Here is a 25,630-nt window from a genome sequence, read left to right as displayed (position 1 = left end):
CTGTGTGCTACTGCCCCCCACCACCACCAAGAGCCCCCAGGACCAGGTCACTAATCACCTCCTAGTCTACAGCCCCCAGGAGGGGCTGGTGGCCATCTACCCCTTCACTGGCTCACATCCCCATCCTTCCCAGGGAAAGCTCCTCATCTTTATCCAGCGGGACACCCTTCTGCTATCTCTAGGACCTGTCTGAAGCCTGTCCAGACCCATTTCAGCCGACTCCAATGAACCCAGTTCCCCACCGTCTCTGGGTTGCTTCTGACACTGCCCCGTCCCAGTTCCATCCTCCCTCTCCTCCCTGTGCTCCATGCCCCAGGCCCTGGATTCACACTGGGGCTGTCCCTCTCAGCCTCACTACACACACAGTGAGCCCCCAGGGTCGAGGTGGCCCTACTGGGCACAGTGTCCCCAGTGCCTGGCACACACGCTGCTCAACAACGGTGTGATACACGGATGAAGACATGGCTTTGTTTCCGCCTCCACTGTTCAGGGATTTGCATCTGTCCTGCCTCCTCCCTCGGCCTGGAAATTCTTCCTTCCTGTGACTCTCTCCATGGCTAGGTCCCAACCTTGGGACCCTGTCCAGTCCTCAGTGGCTTGAGGGGAAAGGTGGATGGTGGGAGTGGCTGGAGAGTCAGCTGGGCAGGGCCTTCCTGGGCGGCTGAGGTGCACAGATTGCAAATTCAAACAGCCTGGGCTGAAACCCCAGCCCTGCCACTTACTGGCAGTGACCTGAGGCAAGACGCTTCACATCTGTGGGCCTCAGTTTCCTCATCTGCAACATCATGCTAGGGGACGGAGTGTATGTGAGGGGCCTGCCTATAACGGTGCCTGGGGCACCCCCGTCTGGGCTCCTGAGATCACTGTTCACATCTGGTGACGGGTGAAAGGGGGCATGAGGTCTCTCCGCATCCCTCCCGCTCTGGGGACTGAAGTGCCCCCTGCTTCCCACCTCGTCAAAGTCAGCGATGATTTCATTGAGCAGCCGCAGGCACTCAACACCCTCGTTGTTGGCCTCCAGCTCCACGTAGAACTCGGAGAAGTTGGCGATGGAGGCGAACATGACCGCCACGCATTCGCATGACTGGTAGTAGAGCTCGTCATTGCGCCGCTCGCGGGCCAGGAAGTGGGCGGCCACGTCCTTGGGCAGGATGTTGTGCAGCAGCCGCCGGTTGTAGGCCTGCAGCTCCTCCATCTCCTCCTTCTCCTCTGTGGCCTGGGGCAGAGGACCGGGCAGAGGGAGGGCAAGCGAAGCGCTACTTAGGGGAGAGAAGTGAGATCCGCCCAAATGCCAGCGTGTGCCCCCGATTTCCACCCGTGCCCAACTTTCATGCCTCTCTCTGCTGCCTCTACTTCCAATTTTCTATAAAGAGCATCTATTACTTTGACCATCAGGAAAGAGAGAGATTTGTATCCAACTCTCTCCCACCTGCCTCACATACGAGGGTGTTTATCCTAAAGCAGGGAACCTGAGTGGAAACAGGTCCCGGAGGAGAGGCCGAAGGGATCCTGTCTGCCCAAGACTAGAACGAAGCAGTAGGTTATAGGGATGGTCCAAAACCACACCCCAAAGGCCCTCCAGCTGCCCAAGTGCTCCTCAGCTTTCCAGTGTTCTCTTCTTAGCAGGAAATCATCAGAAAAGCAGTCTGATAAGGGTCACTTTAATAGACTGACCCTGTGGCCATCTTCCTGGGTCCCATGAGAGCAGACTCGCCCCAGGGCCAGACACAGCCAAGCAGGGCACGGAGGTGCAGGTGCCCCGAGGTGCCACCCAGGACAGAACGGGGGCATCACCTTTGACTTTGTTCTTTCCCCAGTTTGGGTTCTGGATCTGGGCAGCTGGAGTTTGCGGTCACTCACCCTCCAGGTTAAAGAAACAACGCAGAGCCCTCGAGTCAAGAGGTCACTAACGGCCCACGGACTGAAGCACAGAGGTAGGCATGCAGCAAGGCACAAAGGAGCCACCTGATGAGAGCGTGCGTGGAACACAGGGCACACAGCGGGGTCTGCTGGCTTCCTCCCCCCGATGGCAAACAAAGTGTCCCCTTGAACTGGGAATGAGCGTGTTGGTAAGGCAGGCAGGAAAATGACCACCAGCAGGACCACTGAAAAGATCTAGCCAGCCTACTTGGACTTTCCCTAACTAAATGTGGAGGCCTTTCTATTTGACCACAACTCCAACCTCTGAAACGGTCAGGACTCCTTCTCAGGGACCTGGCTCTCCCATGGGTGGTGGCTGCCTGTGGGGAAGCAGCAGGCACACCCACCTGAGGCCACAGGACCTGGGTCCAGCGAAGAAGGCAGAAAGCTCAGGGACTCCAGGCTTAGAGGCTGAGCCTTGCTTATCCCTCCTGGAGCCATCAGAAACATGGCCATTGAGGGTGGGGGTCATGCCTGCGGAAGCTCCTGGACCCTCAGATGTCAGGTGGTCCAGTGGGCATGTGCTATCTTCCCGCCCTGGCTTTCCAGCGCAGGTGACTTTACTCCTGTGAAGTGTGACACTTTGACCACTTCCCTCCCCATAAATCAGGGCCACCTACTCTTAGCTCTGGAACACATGTGCCAGAGGGAGACGTTTGGAGTGAGAATCCCTGTACTTCACACAGGCTGTCCCACAAAGAAGCTGGACCACCTGTCTCCAAAAATGCACCAGCTGCTCACAGTCCTGCTCCTGAGGACCGAGGAACACTCCAGCCCAGCAGGTGGCAGAAATGTGACATGTGCCTTCCCAGAGAGCATCTGCCCGAAGTGTCAGGCAGAGTGGCAGTGCAGGCGAGGAGGCCGGGAGGCTGAGAACAAGGTACTGATGAGAACAGAGCCCAAGCCCCCAGGCCCTGGCCAGGTGCTTCTGCCACAGCTGGGGAACTCTGCGCCAAGACGTGTTGGGTGGCTGCCAAACCCCATCAGAAGCTTCTAGGGTTGGGTTCTGGCTGGGCAGGAAGGCTCGGGGGTCCACAGCTTCTCACTGGTCCTAAAAAGGTCAGTGCTGTGGGCGGAGAGAAGAGTGGCCTCTGCCCTGAGAACTGAGACCAGTGGCTCGGCCAGGAAGGGGCCGTGCAGGTAAGCGAGTTCCTCATGCAGGTGCTTCAGGGAAGCTAAGGACCCCAGGCTTCCCCACCTCCCCGTCAGCACCCACCCACCCGCCATGACCACAGATCCAACAGCAAAACGGGCTACTGGGCAAGACTAGGCGTGGAACAACAAACCGTACCTCACCCAGCCCAAGGACCTGCACTCAGGTGTTTATTGGTATTTACTTGATGTTGTCCCCCCTCCCCAAAGTCTCAGAGCAGGAGGGGAGATGGAGGGACCTGGAAGCATCGCGAGCCTGCTGGAGCTTCAGGGCAGAGAGGCTGACACACCGCAGGTAGTGCTCACCCACACACCCACACATGGCCACAGGCCTTCTGAATCGTTTTCGAAATGACAGTGTGTGTGTATGGGGGTGGTGTCCAGCCACTTCCCTGCTTCCTTCCCTTGCACAGAGCCCTCAGTGCCTGAAGAAAAGTGACTAGAGGAAGGGGTGCCACATGTGGCATGCCCAGATGCAAGAAGCAGAGTGGTGAAGAGGGGAGTTGGGCATGAAAGGTAATGGGCGCTAGGTTTCTCACTGCCAGAGATGCTATTCGCAAGCATGGAAGGCGGAGAGACTAGAAAGAAGCCTGAGGTGTTGCATTGGAAAAGGAGGCACTGGTATAAACTCATGGTTTTAAATAGCAACAGAGATACTGGAGTGGTATCCATACATATGCATGTGTGTGTACATATAGTTACTTATATGTTCATATACACTTACACATATTTCCCAGCTTTGTCCACGGAGAGGACCTAGAGCAGCGAGCACACTGAGCCCCCGATCTTGGTTTCTAAAGACTGTTGTCCACGGAAAGAGAACTGGGGCTCTTTAAAGAAATTACTGATTTCTGGGCTGGATCAGGGAAAGTATATGATGAGCCCGAGACATAGTCTTATGCCAGAAAGTGAGAAAATGCTCAAAGAATGATGGAGACATGTCAAAGAACACAGAAGCCAACTTGAAGAAACTCCAAATCCAGAACTGGAACATTGAAATAATGGGAGGGAGATTCCATAGGAATCCACAGATTCCTACTAAATTCCATAGGAATCTATACGTTCATGCTATATAGATAGATGAATGACTAAGTAGATAAGTGGGGAAAGGAGTGTCTCCCTTACAGTAGAATGCCAATTAACTAATGCAGAAGGAAGGGTGGACACGTGTCATCACTACTTGGCAGGCAGCAGTCAGCAATGGGTGCTGAGACCGGTGGGTGGAGGTTTGCTGAGGATCAGAATATGGGTGTTACATCGGAATTTCTTTCCACAAAATGCTAACTGAATGCAAAGGGGAAGATGGAGACCCGACAGTGGCGAAGTCTGGCAGACGCCCTCTTGAGTGGGGAGATCAAGGTTAAAGTCACCGGGGTGGGACAGGTCAACATAGTGGAGTCCCCATGTGATGAGAAGGCATCTCATCCTTTCCACAGTTTTCCTCCAAGAAGGTGTGGCCTCAGTCTGGACGTGGGAAATGTCAACAGACCGAGGCTGAAGGTCACAGAATAAAAACCTCTTTAAGACGGACAAGGACTGAAAGAAAAGGAAAGACAACTAAATGCAGAGTACACCCAGCTAGGATCCTAGGCCAGAATTGGGACCACTGGCAAAATACGAACGGGCTTTGTGGGTGGTATGATGCTACAACAGTGTTGATTTCCTGACTGGGAGGTCACGTGGGAGTAATGTAGGGTGTGTCCTTGCCTTTGGAAGGTAGGCACAGGAATTTAGGAGGGATGGGGCATCACGTGAGAAGGTGGGGAGGGTGTAATTAAGCAAATGCAGGAAATTAGCTGGGGAATCTGGTGAAGGGACTGCTGGAGTTCTTTATAACTGTTCTTGTAACTTTCCTGTAGGTTTTAAATTATTTTTTTAAAACTTCCTCCCCCCCAAAAAATAAGATAAAATGGGGGTGGGAGAAGAGCGTGGCATGGGGAGGGAGGTCAGGGAGAAAAGGTAAATAAGTGGAATTAACCTGTTTCTGCGGCCACACGTGGAGAGGACCACTAACAGTACAAGTGCCTCTCGGGGCTGAAGACTCACACGGGAGTCACTGAGAATGACCAGTGTGGGGACAGAGCCAGGAGTGCAGTTTCCAGGCTCTCGGCCTCACGTGGAAAGGTGCTAGCTCGGGTGTAGACGGCCATCAGCTGTGGCCAGTTGGCTGTCAGCTGTAACCAGTGAGCCACTGGCCACTGATATAACTGCCGTGGCTACGCCAGCAGAAAATGGGGGCTAGCAAGAAGATCATGGCTGAGATAGCAGGCGCGGATTGCAGTTAGCAAGTGAGGTTGGTTGGCAGAGAAGCGGGCAGCAGGTTGCGGATCGTGTGGCGCCTGCTTCCTATGTCCCCAACCCAGCCGCCAGTGAGAATATAGTGGTGTGACTCCCCTACCTATGGCTCCGAGGGTGTTCCTTGTTGGCCTCCCCATATCCTGCATTCTTATGTGGGGTGCGTGACACCAAGGCTCCAAATCTCCCCAAACCCTCAGCACCGCTGCAGGCTGGGCTGCAGCCCGAGGATGCTGGAGGGAATGGGAATGATTTGGGCATATGTGGGGGACCTCACACCCAGGGGCCTGGAGGGGGCCGGCACACCCCTTCCTGTAGCAGAGGAGAGACCCCCTCCCCTGGGTGTTTTGGGCCTGAGAGGTTCAGAGCCCACCAAGGCCGGCTGAGGCTGGGAGGCTTCAGCTCTCCGGGAGAGACCCACACCCAGCTTGTGGTTCATCCAGGTCTTTACCTTCAAGCTCCAGAGGCAGCACCTGGCTGGGGGCTGAGAGAAAGCCGCTGTTGCCTGAGCACTGGGGGGGACCAAGTGTGAAGGGGCAGCAGGTCACAGAAAGAGTCTGAATGGCTGCTTCACCCCTGGTTTCTACCCCTTTTTCTTGAGGTCTTTGCAACACAACTCAGGCACACTACAGAAACTACACTGGGGGGGCCTTCCTAGGGGCTCACAGGGAGGGTGGGGTGTGTGTGAGCAGAGAAGCAGAAGGACATCGGCCCTGAGTCCCACACAGGCTGGCCAGCCCCTTGGTGAGAGCTGGGGCGTCCTGGGAGCTTCCCCAAGGGAGAGGGGTGTGAGAGCAGAGAAGAGGCTGGGCAGCTGCTCCCTGAGGAGACACAGGAGACTTCATACTGGGTACCGCTGAGGTCCCTCCCCACTTCTGAGGGGCATTCGGAAGGAAAACATGTTTCCCTGACTTCAGAGGTCCCCACTGGAGACCTCAGTGGGGAATCGCAGACAGACCTCATGCAAAACTCCCATCAGCAGGGCAACCAGATGCCCCCATCTTCACTCGGCATCCAATGAAATTCCAGGGCCACCTGCTCCAGCCTAAAGACTTTAATCTCAACGTTAATAAGAAGCTGAGGATGGAGGAGGCCTAAGCCAGTTGCAGATGAGTTGGAGAAGTGACCTGGACATGGGGACCAGGCCAGGGGAGGCAAAGAGGTGGTGCTAAGCTATGTCCTGTAAGGGGCTGGGCTTGAGTAATAGATCTGAGGCCGCCTGCACAGAAGACCAGGCTTTCTCACAATCAGTGCCCTTGCGCACCCTCTCTTGGACCTTTGGAGGGGTCCACCAGGGGACAAGGGGCCACGGGGACTGCTGCTAGCACCTGGAGTACCAGGCATCCCTTCCTCCAGGTGGACAGATTCAGGGTTCAGAGCACGAAGACTGGAAGGCAGGGCACTGACTGGATTTTAGCCTCACCTGTGGCCCCAGCATCCCACTGCCTCTGCCCCTGCCTGGCCCACCTCTCACCAGGGCCTGGGCACAGACCCATGGCTGGGCTTCCTGTTGACGGTCTTTGATGTCTTCTTTCATCCATCCATCCATTCATCCATGCATCCATGCTCCCTTGGAGAAATCTTCAAGCCCAGTTCTGGACACATCAAGCCCTGCTCATTAGCCTTTGGTACAGCTCCTGCACCTGGTCAGGCCCCTGCACTGAGGCCTCCTTGACCCTGGGACTGCATGCCCCTGCTCTACTCACCTCCTGCCACTCTTCTCCCCCTGCCCTTCTGACTCCTTGCTGCCCCCCACAAACGGCCTGTCCATACCTCTTCTCTGTCCCTGACTCTGGATGCACATGGTATTTGTGACTTAAGAGCATATGTCTTGGGTCCCAGCACTATTGAGGGTGGGTCTGTCTAGAATAAGCTCCAGGGTTTTGCCTCTTGGCCCCAGAGAGCAGGGAGCAGACCCACTGGAACACGGGGCACTGGTTTGTTGGGACAGGACCTGAGAAGGACAACTGGTCCGTGCAGAACTAAGGCCCGGCCCAGCCCAGGTGATGGACACGCTCACTCATAAAATACTGTGAGGCCCCCACGCCAGATCCAGCCCCTGGAACACCCACCTGCAGTTTCCAGAGGAAGTCGAGGCGGGCAGTGGACTCCACCTGCTGGGCGTGCAGGTACAGGGCCAGCACAAAGACGGAGATGACGATGGGCGTCACCACCTTCAGCGCCACCTTGGTCGCGTGCTCAGGGCTGCAGGCGGGAGGTAGATGCCCTGGCACCTCATGGCAGGCTCCGAAGCCCCTCAGGCCTGGTGTCTTCCTCCCATTATAGCACCTCCCTCTCCTCACCCTCCTGCTCAAACTTTGCCTGAGGTGTGCCTCATCCAGGAAGCCTCGGCTGGCAGCCCCATCTCAGCCCTGCTCACACCTGTAGCTCAGCACCCCTTACTCCTCTCCGGATGCCTTACTCTCCCATCCCTGGGGAGCTTCCCTCTGGTCACATCAGGGGATGAAGAAGGTCCTTGTAAAAGTCAGCCTGTATATCCCAGGTCTATCTTGGTGGACAAGACAGGGGCTGTGGGTGCAGTAGCGAGGGAGCAAGGCAGGCCGTAATGACCATCTCTGGGCAACCTTGGGCAAGTCTCTTAACGTCTCTGAACAATCTGTGAAGTGGGATAACAATGTCCACATTTCAAGACTGTGATAAGAATTAAAGATACGGTATAGAAAATCCCTTGTACTGAACTTGACAAACAGTAGGAACTCCCAAAGTGGTAGCTATTGTCGTCTAATTATATTTAACATTTTTGATGCATCCTCTTAATAAAAGCAGCTATCCCAAACACTGCTCCCTGTCACAGGAAAGAGCCCAAACCTTGAATGCTGCATAGACCTGCTAGCAGCAGACCGGATACAGGGCCCAACCCACACATCCTGCAGGCCTCCCCTTTGCTTCTCTCCTCAGAGGTGGGGGCACTGATTCTTGTTCTCCTGGGCCTGGGGTCTCGTACATGCTCCTGTGTAAAAGCTTAAGGCTAGATGCTTTTAGACGAGGCCTGTGGAATGAACTGTGCATCCCCAGGACCCCGGCCATTGAGCCTGTCGATCAACTTGGGGTGCTGGATAACATGAAGGAAAAGAAGGGCATCTACCAAGTGAGGACCCCTTGGTACCCAGGAAGGGGAGGGCTTCCTCATCCCCTCCAGCCTCCTCCTTCACTGCCGTTGCCATAAAGCCCCCTCCCACTTGGGCACCACTGCCTTCTCTGCTGGCCCTGGCTGCTCTGTGCCTGCTCTGTGCCAAGGGCAGGGAGAGGCCATATCAGAGCGCTCAGAGAAAAGCAACTCACCACTGGGAGGTCCCGTTGTTGTTGAAGTCTCTGTGAACAGGAGTGGGGAGGGCTGTTCAGGGCCATCTTCTGCATGGGCAGCCTCCATGCCTGCTGTATCCACCCCCGACTCTGCCCCCAGCCTGCTCCTCCCCCACCCTGCTCTTCCCCCCCCTGCTCTTACCCCCCTGCTTTGACCCCCACCCTACTCTGCCCCCCACCCTGCCCTGACCCTCATGTCCAATACTGCTGCTCCCACTACTGTTGCTCCTTCGCCCCCCACCCCTAGCACCCTTCCTGATTCAAGGACACTCTCAGGATGAAAGGTTTACAGGAAGCCCAGTCCCACCTAGCATCTGGTCACCATGACCACAAGGCACCGCAGCCCTTCCCTGGGACTCTGGGGCCTCCCAGCATATCCACCTGGGCAGAAGCCTGCCCACCTCTCCCACCCCTTTGTTGCCACCTGCACTGTCCAGTATGGCAGCTACTAGTCACATGTGGCTACTGAGCCTTAAAATGTGGCCAGTGCACATTTGTGGCTATTGCATATGTTGCCCCGTTAATACAGCTACTAGAAAAATTTTAAATTACACGTGTGGCTTGCATCATTTATCTGTTGGATCATGCTGCCCTAGAGCCAAGCCAGGGTCCCCCAACACAGAAATGACCTCCATTCTCTGCTGCTGCTTCAGGAGGAGCAGAGAGGCTGGGGAAGGGGAAGGAGCAGGTAAGAATGAGGAGGCAAAGTTCCCTGCTCCTGCGGGGCCCATGGGTACAAAGGCCTGGACGGCCTCCCTCTGCTCATCCCCTCAATTGCAGCCTGCACAGCTCCCGATGCTGCAGTGACACTGTCATCTGTCCACAGCCCCATGCAGCTGCCAAAAAGTGCTTCCTTGAGTCTGACTTAGATGCTTCGTTACACCTTCATTTTCTAGGTGACACTCTTTTCACAAGAAAGTGACTGTACTTCCCACTGCCTAGTTCAATGCCTGGAACATGGTAGGCCCACAATAAATATTTTGGAACAAATGGATAGACGGATGAATGGATCCCTTCCTGTAACTCAGAGAAAGGCAAGTTTGCTGTATTTCCTCAGGGGACACAGACCTGTCACTCACATTGTTTGTACTTCCTGATGTGTGTGTTGGGTGGGGGATGGTGACGGGAAGAAAAAAGTACTACATATCAGGCACTTTACACACATTTTACTACTATGGGTATTATTATTCCCATTTTACTGGGGAAAAAATAATAACGTTCAGGAAAAGTAGCCAAATCTGTGTCTGAGGCTGATTCAAACCCAATTCTACCCAAAGCCAGAGGTCTTTCCCCTTATGAAGTCATTTCCCTTGGAATCTGACAACTTCCCTTGGAATCTGATGCCTGTTCCTATATGACCAGGCTGACTGCCAGCTTAGATGGCCTAGGGCACAACCCCACAACTGCCATCTCCGGACTGTGGGACTTTGAGCAGTGCACAAACTACCTAGCCTTCCGTGGAAGCCCTGCCTACTTTGCTGGGGATGTACCATGAGGATGAAAAATGGTACGGTCCGTCCAAGTGCCTGGCTCAAGGCGGACCAGAGCCCATGAACCACACAGACCTTGCTGCCCAGCTCTGTTGAACCTTAACCCCTCTGGGCCGGAGGTGCCCAGCACCATCCAATAGATACATAATACAAGCCGAGGCAGTTGGACTTAAGTGAAAATAGCTCATCAGAGGTTGCCATGGATTAGCGAGGAACAATTCACCGAGGCCTGAGACCAGGATTGAGTGGGAAACTGGAGGCAGAAGGACAGTAGACCTAGTCGCCTTCAGGCCACCCCCATCACTGGGAAAAGGAGAGAAGGAAAGAAACAAGACACTGTGGGGCTTTGAAGCATGTCAGAGCTGGGGAGTAACAGGACACTCCCCTTGCAAACCCCCTGCAGCCCAGGACCCCAGCCTCCTGCTTTCCCATCTCTCTACTGTGCCCTCAACCCAGTGGGGGTGTGAGGGGAGGTGTCACCTACATGGCGTTGGAGGTGACCAGCAGGTCGGCATTGTCAAAGAGTGTGACACCGGGCACCTCAACGACGAGCACATATATGAGCTCGATGGCCAGCATGAGCACCAGCTTCCCGATGCAGCTGATCTGCAGGAACACGGAGCAGGCCAGCAGGCTGAGCAGCACGCTGTAGGTGAAGTACTGCGAGGAGAGGGCAGCCGGGCTTCAGTGCCTGGGGCCCTGCCTTCCCCCAATGCCCGCCCCGCCCTGTCTTCCCCCAGGCCCCGCCCCACCCTGCCTTCCCCCAGTGCCCGCCCCGCCCTGCCTTCCCCCAGGCCCCGCCCCGTCCTGCCTTCCCCCAGGCCCCGCCCCGCCCTGTCTTCCCCCAGGCCCCGCCCTGCCTTCCCCCAGGCCCCGCCCTGCCTTCCCCCAGTGCCCGCCCCGTCCTGCCTTCCCCCAGTGCCCGCCCCGTCCTGCCTTCCCCCAGGCCCCGCCCTGCCTTCCCCCCAGGCCCCGCCCTGCCTTCCCCAGGCCCCGCCCTGCCTTCCCCCAGGCCCCGCCCTGCCTTCCCCCAGGCCCCGCCCCACCCCCAGCATCCGTCCAGCCTGAGCTGGCCTCAGGTGAAGCTTAGTCTTGGGATAGTTCTGCTGATGCAAACTTGTGATATAATGTGAAGGGCCCTGATTAGGGACCAGAAGATGTGGCTCCAGGCTGAGTTTGATCAGTACTGGCGGTAGGGTCCAATGGTTAGAGCAGCGCTCCAGGCTCAGGCAGCCTTGAGTTTCATCCTGATTCATTATGGACTGTTTGTGTGACTTGGGCCATATATTCAACTTCTTTAAGCCTCAGTTTCCCCATATGCAAAACATCCTATCTCATGGGCTCACAGCAATGATTACAAGAAAGGAAGCCACTTGGCGGAGTGCCCTGTGCCCTCAGTAACTGGGGAGCACAGACCCTAAGCCACCAATCTGCAACTTAAAATCTAAAGTTCTGAAAACTGAAAATGTTCTCATAACGAAGTGGTGGCAACACCTGAGCTGACCTTATTTGGTGGCAAAAACCTGACCCAACTGATTTAATGCTAATTATCATCTTTATCCTGTTTCCTGTGACTATTCATACATTTTGCTTCAGAAATATTACTGTGTTTCATCATCAGCTGCTACCCAGAATGCACTAGGGTGTGAGGTGATCTTTTAAAATCTGAGAAGTTCTGAAGTCCGAACTATATCTGACCTGGAAGTCTTCAGATGAGGGATTGTGGCCTGATACGATTTACTCTGGGGAAATCCCTTCTGGTCTCTGAGCCACGGTTTCTTTCTCAGACAACTGAGGGGCCAAACCAGGTAGTCTCAGAGGTCCCCTTCTGCTCTGTCATTCCCAATGCTAATCCTAGACATGTCAGCATCTATTTTTTCTTTTTCCCTTTTAAATTTAGCATTTAAATTTATTTCTGAGTCAGGCATCGGGGCTCACTATTTACTGCCTCTGCCTTGGGCTGGAGGCCAAATGGCAGTGGCTGCCAGTGGGCGTAGCTCCCAGGTTGGACATTCTGCCTCCCCAGGCCTTCAGGAACCCAGAGAAGGACTGCAGAGGCCCCCAGGAATTGGAAGGGGCAGGGACCAGCCTTAAATCATCCAGAAGAAATGGGACAAAGGAAGGAGCACACCCGGATAATTCAGCCCCAAGGATAACAAGCTCATCCTTGGGGGATGCGGTGGCAGCCCAACAGCTAGCCTGGATTCCCCTTCAAAGCCAGGGCCCAGACAACCAGAGACCGAGGCTTAAGGCTGGAGTCTCCCAAGGGCCTCAGGGTCTGTGAGGGATGCTGAATCAGAGTAACACTGTGAGGAGTGGTCAGCCCCGGAGCAAGGCCGCCAGCAGGGGTCAGCAGGTCTGAAACTGGGACCACCCCTCTCCTGAAAACGAGGCCCTGGCACAGGCCCTGGAACAGCCCTCTTCCCCCACTGTTCAGCTTCTTCCATGGAGCAACTACCAAGAGACAAGTGTGACACCCAAACCTGCCTGAGTTTCTCAGCAAGCAGCTCTCAGGCAGCAGCTCCTGTGGGCTCTCGGCCAGATGGAAGAGGGAACAGAGGCAAGGGTTGGAGGGCGGGTGCCTGCTCATCCAGGCTGCCTGAGGAGCATGGCCACCAGGGAGAGGGAGAGCTTGGCCTGGGCCCAGGGATGGGTGGAGGAAAAGCGCTGGTCTGGTGAGCACCTGCAGAGCCCTGCTCCTCAGAATTTCCCTTGCCCTGTCTGTATAGGTGAGACGGCTCAGGTTTCTTCCCGGAGAGCAGGGAGACCAGCACCGTGATGGCCCACAGGGCCCTCACAGCAGTTCTGGACCCTTCTGAGTCATGGGCCCTTTGGCAATTGGATAAAAGCTTGGACCCTCCCTCCAGAAAAGGGCAAAACTGCCATCATCTTAGAGGTTTCATGTCAACCGCTTCCAGGGAGCTGGGGTGTGGGAAAGATCCAGTGCATGGAGTGGACACCCTGGGTTGGAAGCCTGGCTTGCTGCTCCCTCAAAAACTGCTCCCTGAGAAAACGAAGCAAGGTGAAGGAAGCAGCTCGCATACCGTAGGCATGGAATGCATGCTGCTCTCTAAGCGTTCTCAGGGCTGTTTTAAACCCAATAACTTATAGGTACATGATTTCTTTCGGGAGTGATAAAAATGTTCTATAATTAATTACGATGATGATGCCTGCACAAATTTGTGACTGTATGAAAGGCTACTGAATCATACACCCTGAATGAGTGAACTTGATGGCAGTCCCTTTCCTTCCCTCCTTGCTCTCTGACCCAGAGCTGGTGGGGGACTCAGCCAGGTTCTCCTGAGGCAGCTTATGGTCTCCTGCCTAAGCTGAGGGTCCAGAAACAGCTCCGTTCTTTGGTTAAAAATACAAACTCTGGAGCCAAATCACCTGGGTGAAAGTTCTGGCTCTGCCACTTACAAGCTGTGTGACCTTGGGCAAGTTACTTAATCTCTCTGTGCCTTAGTTTCATCTGAATAAAGGAGATAATAGTATTTATGTTATAGAATTGTTGTGAGGATTAAATGAGTAAATGTATATAAAGCACTTAGCACAGTGCCCAGTACATCGTAACTACTACATAAACCATAGCTATGTTATTTATTATTGTCATTGTTATATTGAGGAGGCTGGCTTCCTTCATTGGTGTCTGGCATGTGCAGTGAGAAAAACGAAGGAAAGGAGGTCTCTGGAATGGCAGTGAGCCTGAGGGCCCCTGAGTCCCTCAGAGCAGCCAAGGGCAGAAAGGGAGTGGAGTGGGACGGTCTCAATCTGCATTACCCAGCCCTCTGCCTGCCCAGTCAGTACCTCAGGGAAGTTGCAGTTGGGCCAGGGGCTGCTGCAGAAGCCCTGCTCATCACCCAGGCTGTAGTTCATGGCCGACTCCACCACGTGGCATGCGTTGACCTGGCTGGAGCTGATGTTATGTTCATCTGCCAGGCAGCCAAACAGGTCCTTGGAATTGCACATAAACTGAGGGCAGGGGAGCAGAGGGTCAGGGGGCCAGGCCAGGGCAGCCCATCCCCACAGGGCAGTGGGTACCTGTCCACCCTCTGTCTTGGGTGCAGCCTGACATTAACTAGGGACAGGAGAGGAACCTGGGAGAAGCTGAGGACTGGGTAAGGTGTGCCCACTGCCCAGGGTAGGACTCCAAAACAGCCCCTGGGGACTTGCCGAGTCCTTCTGGCTCCTCCAGCCATGAGAGGCTTTAGGAGTCAAAGCTGATGCCAGACCCAAGCGAGGTGAGACCTGAAAAATTTCCACGGAGGGAGAACTCTCGGGGAGACTCTTCCCAGCCCATGGTGCAGTGCACAGGGCCGCACTGGGTTTCACCTAATGGGAGCGGACAGGGCTGGGGAGGTGCAGCCAACCCACCATGTTGACAAAAGCCGACAGGAACACCAGGGTGATGGTGAACACCCCCACCAGGGTGCTGTTCATCTTGGAGCGCACGATCTTCCTGGAGAGGGTCTGCAGGGGGGCTGGGAAGAGCTGTGGTGGGGGGAGGACCGAACAGAATTCATTGGGCACGCCGCGAAGCGCCATAGAACCAGCCCTGCCCTCCACCTTGGTCTCTCGTCAGTGCCAGCATCGCCCCAGGGCCCTTCCTGAACACCCGCCCCATGTGCAGGCCTCCAGCCTCATACCACTGCACCAGATTGTGGCCCAACAGCACAGATTCTGCAGCTGGCCAGGACTGGGTCTACCTGAGGAGCTCACAGGTAAGAGGCTGGATGGAAGAAAGAAGGAAAAATGCCGTCTTGACCTCACCAGGGAAGTAGACAAAGCACATGTTCCCGCTGTGTGAATTCTGAGCAGCTCAGAGTTACAATCAGGGAGGGGCAGAAGGCTTCTCTGAAGAAGTAGGAAACTATGGGTCTGAGGATTTGGGGAGAGCCTGGCGTCTGGAGGAAGGGTGGGGGCTGGGAAGAAGGTGGCAGAGCAGCGCGTGAGCAAGAGGGCAGGCCCTGGACAAGCGAACGCAGTGAGCCCTTTTCAGCAAGATGCTCACGGATCTGCCATTTCCCCCACCTAACCCTCCTCATATTTCCTTCAACTAGACAAACCGTATGTCCACTCAAAGACCCACTGCGGTTTTGGCAATCACATGACCAGGCTCCACCAAATCTGACACAGTTGGCCTTGCCCAGCATGTCTTCCTTATCTCCCATCCGGCCTAGACTGACGAGAAGTAGAAACCAGCAGACCCAGAGACGTGGAAACTACCCAAATGTCCATCAGTTTCATGTTGACAATTTGTTGTGTCCACACAATGGAATATTACTCGGCCACAAAAAGGAATAAAATGCTGTTACATGATGGCATGACGTAGATGAACCTGGGAAATAGGCTCAGTAAAAGAAGCCAATCTCAAAAGGCCACATATTGTATGATTTCATTTACACGAAATGTCCAGAACATAAATTCATGGAGACAGAAAGTAGATTAGAGGTGGGCAGGGACTGTGGCAAGCAGGGACTAAGCAGTGACAGCTAATAGGTGTGGGGTTTTGGGGATGGCGATGACAATGTTCTGGAATTAGACAGCGTACAACTTTATGAATATACTAAAAACTACTGAAATAACAATTTCACCCACCTTTATAAAGGTGGATTTTATGGTATGCGAATTTCATCTCAATAAAGCACTTATTAAAAAATCCTGCTGAGTCTCTTACCAGCTGTCTGATCCTGGAGAAGTCATTTAGGGCTCTGAGCCTCAGTTTCTTTATTGGTAAGTAGGGAATATCTATCTCACAGGGTGGCTATGAAGATGCACTTGAAAGTGCTTTGTAAGCTGTTAAATTCAACAGAAAATTTAGTTAATACTTGCATTTTAAAGAGTTATGTTGCCAATAAGAACGGAAGTTCTTGTTTCCTATTAAAGGAATTTTTGGTTTCCCAGCTGGGGAAAGTGTTTTGGCACTAGCATCAGGACCTCACTCTGAAATGCTAATGACAGATGGTTTCTAATCTTCACCTGCCTCTGATTTTGTCATTCCACCCTCCCCCACCCACACCCATGTTGCTTAAATCATTTTAGTTCTGATTACCTTATCCATCAACTGAAGGGCTTCCTTCACCATTCTGCAATCACCAATGATTAGGGAGCAGGATATGCACATGGGCTTCCTGGTTAATGTGAAACTAGTATCCCCACCAAGGCCACCCAGAGACCAGGAGAAGGACTGCAGGCTTCAATTAAAAAATAGAAAAATCTATTCTGGGGTAGCTGGTTAGCTCAGTTGGTAGCTTGTTAAGAGCACAATGCTCTTAACAAGGTTGCCCGTTCGATCCCCACATGGGCCAGTGTGAGCTGCGCCCTCCACAACTAGATTGAAACAACTACATGACTTGGAGCTGATGGGTCCTGGAGAAACACACTTAAAATAAATAAAAGTTAAAAAAATAATAATCCAATCTGGAATGTTGCTCTAACATCTCATGAAGGATTAACTCTTAATGCATTAGCTTGCTATAAGCCAATTTCCCTTGTCACCCTTCAAAAAGATCCACTCTTGATTTTAAAACCTCAGCAAGAACCAAGAACCCAGGAATTGCTGCTTTTTGAAGTCTCCAAAAGATCTGACATACTGCGCTGGTATGGGTTTGTAGAGGCCCTCATTTCCTGTAATCAGAAAGTTCATCTGAGTGTTGACCCTAAATCCCACCTTTACTAACCCCAGTGTGATGACAAATTTCTTCACCCGGGACAGAGTCTCCTCGTGGGGCTGCGGCCCAGTGGCAAGCTGATCTTGGAGAGCATATTTTTAACGGCAGGACATTGTATCTGTGCAAATCAATTGCTCAATGCTTGTCACAAACAGAGCTCAGAAAATGAATCAATTAAAAAAAATTCCAAACCAGTACATTCCCAGTCTAATTAGTTCAAATCAATTCAATATGAAAACAGGAGTGGGGACATAATAAACCATGACTGGGTGAAGGACAGTTTTGATCTTGGCTTCTTTGAAAGTCTCCAGGTAAATCAATGACTTCCTTGGGGCCCTGTTCCTGGTATGTGATGTGGGGCCAGGGTGTCGCAGAGATGAAAGAAGGTGATGAAACCTGAAGGCAAAATGTTTAAGAAAACAGGCTTTTTGATAAGGACCGAATAAAAAGAGGCAGTACCTCCTACTTCAGAAAAATATTTTAAAAGATAAGAAAATTTCAGAGGCCTAACAAGGCAGGCAGAAGCTAACCAGGCTCTCATCACCTGGCCTCTTAGAGGTCAACTGGACATATTATCGAAGGCAGTGTCCTGGAGGGGAAGGAGTGTAGGCTCTGGAGTCAAGAACCATTTGGGTTTAAATCCCAGCTATATACCACTTCCTAGCTCCAGGACCTGTGTTCCTAGCTCCAGGACCTCCAGGGGAAAGCTGTGTTACCAACCTCTCTAAGCCTTATTTTCCTCATCTTTGAAGTAGATGTAATAAAAAGCCACCATAGAGGCGCAGGAAACACAGCTCAAAGTGGCACGGCTGGGATCTGGACCCTAGATTGCCTGACTCAAAACCCACAGAAGGAACCTAAGATATGCCTCCTGGAACAAAGACTTCTCCACCCCAAATGAACGTATGTCTGGCAACGACACAACCTTTCCCTGAGAGACAAAATGTGATCCTGAGCACATGGGTGGAAAGGTGAGTGAGGGACTCCTAAGGTCCTCCCAGGACAGAAGCTATCTTACGAGGCAGAGGTACTGGTAGTGTATGTAGTAAGCCCCTATTTTAGATACTGTGGACAGCAGTCAGGGTGAGAGGTAGAAAGGAGAGCCAGCAAGGAGGGACTTAGCCGCACTCAGGCTGCGGGGAGAGGAGAGGAAGCTTTTTGGTGACTGCACAGAGCAGACGGAGACTAGAAAAAGCTCTGGTCACAGTTCCCTGGAGCTCAGACAATCGGGTTCCAGGGGTCACTGGGATGCAAGCTAACAGGGAGCCAGCAGCCTGGATGATGAGGGAGATTTAGACATATGCATGCACGTGTGTTCACGCACATGGACACACACACGCACACATACACACACACACACACACACACACAAACACACACAGAACTATGTGGCTGAGTATTCCTTCTGGGCCTATCTGTACCCAAGTCCCAACCTGCAGGAAAGGAGTCTGGCCTTCTGAGTAAGGATGCGCTAATGAGCCATAGTAAATACAGGGGAACCAGATCAGCATGTGGGGAAAGGAGGGAGGCACCCTCCTCTACCCATTTGGGTCGTGGTGGCAAAAATGCCAGCATTGTCAGGGGTAGGCCTGGGCTGCTTCACAGGATAATGGGCAGAAGCCACAGGAAGGTGGAACAGTCAGAGCTGGCCAAAGAGGGGAGGAAGGGACTGTGCTCAGATGTGAGTGAGCTCACCGACCCTAGAAGTGATCAAGCAGAGGCTGGCCCACCCCTTGCAGGGTTATCATAGAGGGAATCCAGTCTCAGGTGGGTGTTTGGGCTGCCTCACTGCTTGGGTCCCTTCCAATCTGAGATTCTCTGAGTCTGTGGACCACGTGTGATGGCAGGGAGGGATTTAGCATGGTTTCTCTAAGAAAAACAGCTCTGGCCAGCCCAGTGGCTCAGGTGGTTAGAGCTCCGTGCTCCTAACTCCGAAGGCTGCCGGTTCAATTCCCACATGGGCCAGTGGGCTCTCAACCACAAGGTTGCCAGTTCAATTCCTCGAGTCCCACAAGGGATGGTGGGCTGTGCCCCCCTGCAACTAGCAACGGCAACTGGACCTGGAGCTGAGCCGCGCCCTCTACAACTAAGAATGAAAAGACAATAACTTGAAGCTGAACTAAGATGGAAAGGACAACAACTTGACTTGGAAAAAAAAAAAAAAGTCCTGGAAGTACACACTGTTCCCCAATAAAATCTTTAAAAAAAAGAAAGAAAAGAAAAGCAGCTTTGGGGCCCCAGGCAGCACCAACGCCAAGGGAAGGGAGAAGTGATGTGTGAGGGGTTCAGACTCGCCCCAAGACAGCGTCCCCAGGAGGAAGTGCTCAGAGGACGAGGCTAAGGACCAGGCCTCCCACAGACGGCAGGCGGGCTCTAGAGGGCAGCTGACGCTCTCTGGACATGGGGCCAGGACGCTGGGACAAGCTAAAGACCAAGGCACCAAATTAGCCTCACTGAGAAAGCTAGGCCGGCTGTGAAATGGACCAACTGTATCAGGGAAAGACCAAACAGGCCCAAGGCAAAAAGACAACCAGCCCTCAGTTAGTAGGAAGGGAAAACCTTCCAGCAAAAAGGACACGAGAAACTACTCCCTGTCAGACAGTGCAGATGACTAAGTCAACTAATTCAGTCTATACTTTCTTCACAGTTCTCCCTTCAAAAAGGTTAAAATACGGACAATTTAAGAAAGTCATTCCAAGTCATTTGGGGGGAAATGGAAAAGTAAATGAAATAGAGAAAGAAACCATGTCTGACAGAACTGCCTGGCTTTGGCTCTATGGAGACTATACCAGGTGGGGATAACTTAGGAACGGCTGCATCTCATCGAAAAACCACTAGCCACGACTTCTGAGAAACTGTGGAAATAAAATGAAAAATTTCTGAGTCTGATAAAGGGTAAGTGTTTTCAGAGGGAAAACAAAATGACATTGAAAATTCCAGTCCAGTCGGCTTCATGGCAATACCTGAAAAGGTGATAAAATCAACTCTTAGTCCACCTTCAAGCAGGTGCAGTGGTGCTTAGTGACAGGCAGATGTCCCCACATTAGCGGAAGGGAGAGCTAATCTGCCCTGGTGCATGGATGCCAAAGGGAGAATTATCCCTTTTATGTCTTAATATGCAAACATGTTAATGCACAACATGAAAGAGGAATGGAAAATAATGAAATGGAAGACAAGTGCATCCTACAAACACTTCTCAGGTAGGGGGTTTACTCTCCAGAACGTGGATAAATGCTGAGAAGATGGCTTATCAAGAGTTTGGGAGGGAAGAAGACAGCCAGGAATGAACCTAAGGTAGGTACCAGAATATATTCAACCACTGGCCCCGAACAGCAGGTTCCAAATTTAATAAGCCACTGAGCACTTTTTTCCTAAACAAATTCTTTACAGAAGCTCTACATCTGTAAGATGGACGAAGCAGCTACCCCTGGTTGGAGTGAGTGTGTGTGTGTGTGTGTGTGTGTGTGTGTGTGTGTGTGGTGTGTGTGTGGTGTGGTCGGATGGGGTGGGGTTAGGGAAGTGGGCATTCCATCCACACCAGCCTTCCCCTGAGGAAAGTTGGGTCTCCTCAGAACCCAGAAAAATCAGTGGGCTGGATAAAGGAACTGAGAACAAGCTTATGGAATGTGACGTTGATTACAAAATACATTCAATAAAACAAAAAGAGGCAGGAATGATTTTCACAAATAATCTTGAACACTGGCAAAAAGAATTCACTAGACCAAAATAGTAACTTAAAATGGCCAGTGCAGGTGGGAAAATGGGGCTCTCCTCCCTGCTCCTCCCCTTTCCTCTTCCCCCTCCCACCCCCCACCATCAACCGACACACTCACAAATCAGGGAACATAAACCAAACGAAATCAGTGTGGCTCAGGTTTACCAAAGCAGTGAACAGAAAAGAGAGAAATCTAGGTTCCAGTTTAAAAACTATAGACTACACCTAGCTTTGATTCTGATTTGAATAGGCTAAACAACCACCTCAATCAAACAATGACTTTGCCTCAGTTTGTTTATAACTTAAAAAGATTCTTTAGGGGGTTTAGAAAAAGAATGTTTAAGAGGCCCTTTTAGGGCAGCCCCATGGCTCAGTTGGTTAGAGTGCAAGCTCGGAAGAACAGGTTTGCCGGTTTGATTCCCACGTGGGCCAGTGAGCTGCGCCCTCCACAACTAGATTGAAGACAACGAGCTGCCACTGAGCTGCCGGAGGGACAGCTGGATGGCTCAGTTGGTTAGAGCGCGAGCTCTCAACAACAAGGTTGCTGGTTCAATTCCTGCATGGGATGTTGGGCTGTGCCCCCCACAACTAAGATTGAAGGACAATGACTTGGAGCTGATGAGCCCTGGAGAAACACACTGTTTCCCAATAATCCCCAATAAAAAAAAAGTTTTTTAAAGTTGAAAAAAAAAAAGAGGCCTTTTTAGCTATGGTGTGCTTTTTCTTAGGTTTTGACTACTGTGGTAAAATACATGTAACATAAAACGTGCCATTTGAACCATTTTTAAGTGTACAATTCAGTGGTGTTAATGACGTGCATATCGTTGTGCCACCATCACTGCTATTTATTTCCAGGACCCTTTCATCACCCCAAACAGAAGCTCTGTACCCATCAGGCAGTTACTCCCCATCCCCCCTCCTGCCAACCCTGGGTACCCTCTAATCTACTTTCTGTCTCTATGAATTTGCCTATCCTAGATATTTCATGTAAGTAGACTCATACAACATATGTCCTTTTATGTCTGGCTTCCCTCACTTAGCATAATGTTTTCAAGGTTCATGGATGTTGTAGCATGTGTCAGAACTCCATTCCTTTTTATGGGTACATAATGTGCCATTGTATGCAAACACCACTTTGGTTTATCTGTTCATCTGTTGATGGACACTTGGGTTGTTTCCACCTTTTGCCTGTTGTGAATATGTGGTGTGCTCTTATAGCCACGAGAGGAAGAAAATGGGACTGCCCACTGTGGAAAAGCAGGCTGGGGGTGGGGGGAGAGGTGACAATGAAAGGAAAGACCAAAAGGCCAGGAGGTGACTGACTGAACACAAAGCCTTGAGGAAGGAGCTGGTGGAGAAGCAGGGAAACAGGATTAACCCCTATGATGCAGCGAAGCAACCAGCTGAGCACATGGCCCAACTCTCCAAGTGACCCCGGGCTGCCTGCCCCTCTTCGGGATCTACTTCTGCACCAGCTCTGAGGAAGGGCAGCACCACATCAGGTGATTCCCAAAGCTTCCAGTTCTGACAATCAGTCCACCAAGACTTTGACCATCAGGTGATTTAAACAGTTAACGGGCAGACGGGTGACTCAATTGGTTAGAGGGCAAGCTCTGAACAACAGAGTTGCCAGATGAATTCCCACATGGGCCAGTGAGCTGCGCCCTCCACAACTAGAATGAAGACGAGCTGCAGCTGAGCTGCCACTGAGTTCCTGGGCAGCCGGGTGACTCGGTTGGAGCGCGTGTTCTCAACCCCAAGGTTGCTGGTTTGACTTCCGCAAGGGATGGTGGGCCGCAACTAACAACGGCGACTGGACCTGCAGCTGAGCTGCACCCTCCACAACTAAGATTGAAAGGACAACAACTTGACTTGGATGGAGCTGATGGGTCCTGGAAAAAACACACTATTCTCCAATGAAAAAAGTCCTGGAAATACACACTGTTCCCCAATAAATTTCTGTTCCCCTTCCCCAATAAAAAAGTCTTAAAAAAAAAAAAAAACCATTAACAGCCCAACCTAATGAAGGACCCCATTGGAGGGTGGAGAGGGAACGGGGACTTTGGAGGTAACAAACGTCCAGTCCCTCCAGAAGAACATGGTGCCCACTGCACAGTGTATAGGGAGTGATGGCAGGGCCGGGCCCACCCCCACACACCCCCAGGGGCTTGGCTCCGAGTGTCAGGAAGGAGCAGAGAAATGATTGCAGTAGAAGGTGGAGAGGGCTTGCACCTGCCCAGGGACAGAGTGCTTTCTGGGACCAGGCTGACCTTGTCAGGGAATGCCTGAACCACTGGGTAGGAAATGAGGGGCAGGCAAACAGGAGCCTGAGTAATCCCTACAACAGACCAGAACAGCCTGTGGTCAGGTCCCCTCACCAGACACAGCTGGCTGGGGGACACAGCCTGCCCAAGAGGAGGCGTGGGAGAAAAACACAGGACAGGGTCTTGTGCCCACATTACTAGCTGTGTGGCCCTGTCTGAAACACTGAACCACTCTGGGCCTCCCTCCTCATCTATATGATGAACAGCTCAAAAGCCATCATCTCTATGGTCCCCTCCAGGGCCAATTCCAGGGCACGTGGGAACACTGAAGGGGGCGTCGAGAGATCTCTTCCACACTTGTTCTTTCAGCAAATGTTTACTGGCCACGGCTTCAGGCCAGGCACTGGGCTAAGTGCCTTCCTGCATCCCACCTCATACCAAGTGGACGAAGAGAAGAGGTAGCAACACTATCTTCTGGTTGCAAAGATCTGCGAAGGCCAATTAAAACAGCCAGTACCAATGAGGCTCCCCCGACTGACTACCCCCCTACTGCCTCGTTTGCTGCCAGCGCCAGTCAGCAGTTGTGACCCAGCATCACGCACCCCTGATCCCAACAGGGACTCTCAGGTGCTGGGAGGGCCCCTATCAGCGGGCTGGGAAGGGAGGGAAAATGGCGACCAAGGGCTCAGGTGTCAGCCAGACTTACCTTCACGCAGGAGTAGATCACGGACACAAATACTACCAAGGTCAGCAGCACAAAACAGGTCAGGTAGAAACTCAACATGAACACGGAGCTGGAAGAAGAGAGAAGGTGAGGAATTATGGGTGGACCGGGTTAAAAGATGACAAGGACGGAAGATGTCATGCCCAGGTGACAGGGCGGCAGCTTCCCCAGGCCTGGCCTAGCAAATAGACTGCTGGTTCCGAGTGCCCAACTTACAGCTCTGGAGGGCTGGGGCTCTGAGAGCCCATGCGAAGGAAGCAGAAGTTGCTCCGTTTCCCCTGCACCCACCTCCCAGGCTTTCCTAGCCCCTGACTCACTGAGAAAGGCTCACACAGCCTTGGGAACTGATTCAAGACCCTGCTCCATGACCGTCTAGCTCCTGCCCTTGCCACCTTTCTGCAACTTCCAGGGCGAGCAGCCGCCTATGGTGTACCCAATGGAGAACCAGGTGACACCTGCTCAGTAGTTTGCCTAATTCTTAGCCATCCACAGACTCTCGTCATTTAGCTTGGAAGGACCCATTTTAAAAATCACTTGGTTATTCCCTCCAAGTAGCCACTCACGGCTTGATAAGTAACTATAAAGGCTGAAAACTGATTTGATAAGCAGTCATCCCCACCAGCCACTCCGAGAAATGGCAGTGATGTGTCTCTTTGAAGGGCAGTCCTTAAACCTTGTCCCCTTCCTACTGCCAGGCCCCAAAACAAGTCCTGCTCAGGTTTTGCTCTCCAATTCCTAGTCAGTTCAACAGCAACAACAACAACAAAAATTCAGGGGTCTCCTCCTACCCTTCCTTTCAGAGGCAGATCACAGGTGATCTTAACATCGACCATGGACCGGAATCCTCAGACAAAAGACCTGCAAGTGACTTTCCATCTGGAACCTTCCACTGGCTCTCTGGGGGCAGGGGCTGGCCGAGGTACAGCACACCCCACTACATCACCCCACCTTTCAGGGAGTGAGAGTAACCTGGAGATGCCAGGCATTGTCAGCAGTTTAAAGGCAAGTGAAGGACTTGAGAAGGCAGGGGACACCTGTAGGGACGCATTCAAATGGCGTCTTTGTTCCAGGTTCCCCCAGAAGCCAGCACTTAGCTGCCTTAAACAAATAGAAGAACGGGAGAGCACTCTCTTCAGAAGGAAATAAAGACCTTTAAAGTAGCTTTTAAGGCTTCGCTAGAGAGGAGGGCTAGAGAATGACCTCTGTCAATGCCTTAGCAACTCCTCAATGTCTTAGCAACTGGGAGCTGTGGCCTGAGGAGGGAATGAAGCAGCTGGAGGCAGAGCAGGGAACTGGGATAACCCAGCCCTGACGCCATGCTGCAGAAAAAGAAAAGTGGCAAAGGGGCAGATTATGCACCCAAGCTAAGACGACTTACAGCTGCAATGGGACAGAAAACCTAGGTTGCTTATTTATAGCTGTAGCTCCACTTCAATACAGAAAAATGGGTCCTACGCCAGTAAGAACCCACAAACCCACCAGCTCTGCCCAGTGTGCATGCGGGGACAATGGTCACTGGCTGCATAACCAGGGTGCAGCTGGGTGCCAGTGCCTGGTTTTCACCTATGGAATCCTGACAGAGTCACAGCACATACAAATTTAAGAGCCATTTTTTCAACAAGTGTCATTAAAAATAAAAGGCATTGAGTAGTAAGACCTGTCAACATTATGTACCTCCTGATATGATGCACTGAGGACACAACATCACTCCTGTGGGCTTCTTGTCAGAAGCACATAATCTCAATCTAATCATGAGAAAATATCAGACAAACCCAAATGGAGACATTCTACAAATTAACTAGTCAGTACTCATCAAAAGTGCCAAGGCCATGAAAGATAAGTAAGGCTGAGGAGTGTCACAGATTAGATAGGACCAAGGAAATACAACAGCTAAACGCAATGTGAGGTCCTGCACTGGCTGCTGGACCACAGAAAGGCCATTCAGGGAGTCTCGGATGACATTAGAAATGGTCTGTAGAATAGTTAGAATAGTTAATAGTTAATAGTATCATTCCAGTGTCCATTTCTGGGGTTTGATTATTATTGTATTGCGGTTATGTAAATTGTCAGCATTA

General features: G+C 52.2%; 1 protein-coding gene across 3 annotated transcripts in view; it reads right to left on the bottom strand.

The window, feature by feature from the left end:
* Positions 1 to 25,630, bottom strand: part of ADCY5 (adenylate cyclase 5) — a 153,483-nt gene that overhangs the window by 7,591 nt on the left and 120,262 nt on the right. For all 3 annotated transcript variants that reach the window (XM_088794181.1, XM_088794182.1, XM_019738973.3), the window contains 7 exons: positions 23,538 to 23,625; positions 14,556 to 14,672; positions 13,989 to 14,153; positions 10,666 to 10,841; positions 8,671 to 8,700; positions 7,440 to 7,572; positions 953 to 1,216 (listed from right to left, as the gene is read on the bottom strand). In XM_088794181.1, coding sequence (XP_088650307.1) covers positions 953 to 1,216; positions 7,440 to 7,572; positions 8,671 to 8,700; positions 10,666 to 10,841; positions 13,989 to 14,153; positions 14,556 to 14,672; positions 23,538 to 23,625 — 973 coding nt within the window. The remainder of the gene's footprint in view (positions 1 to 952; positions 1,217 to 7,439; positions 7,573 to 8,670; positions 8,701 to 10,665; positions 10,842 to 13,988; positions 14,154 to 14,555; positions 14,673 to 23,537; positions 23,626 to 25,630) is intronic.

The sequence above is a fragment of the Rhinolophus sinicus genome, chromosome 17 (genome assembly GCF_057876585.1).
Source record: "Rhinolophus sinicus isolate RSI-liver-muscle chromosome 17, RSI-T2T, whole genome shotgun sequence".
Taxonomy (NCBI): Eukaryota; Metazoa; Chordata; class Mammalia; order Chiroptera; family Rhinolophidae; genus Rhinolophus; species Rhinolophus sinicus.
Note: the sequence above shows the minus strand (reverse complement) of the source record. Positions and strands in the feature narration are given on the sequence as shown.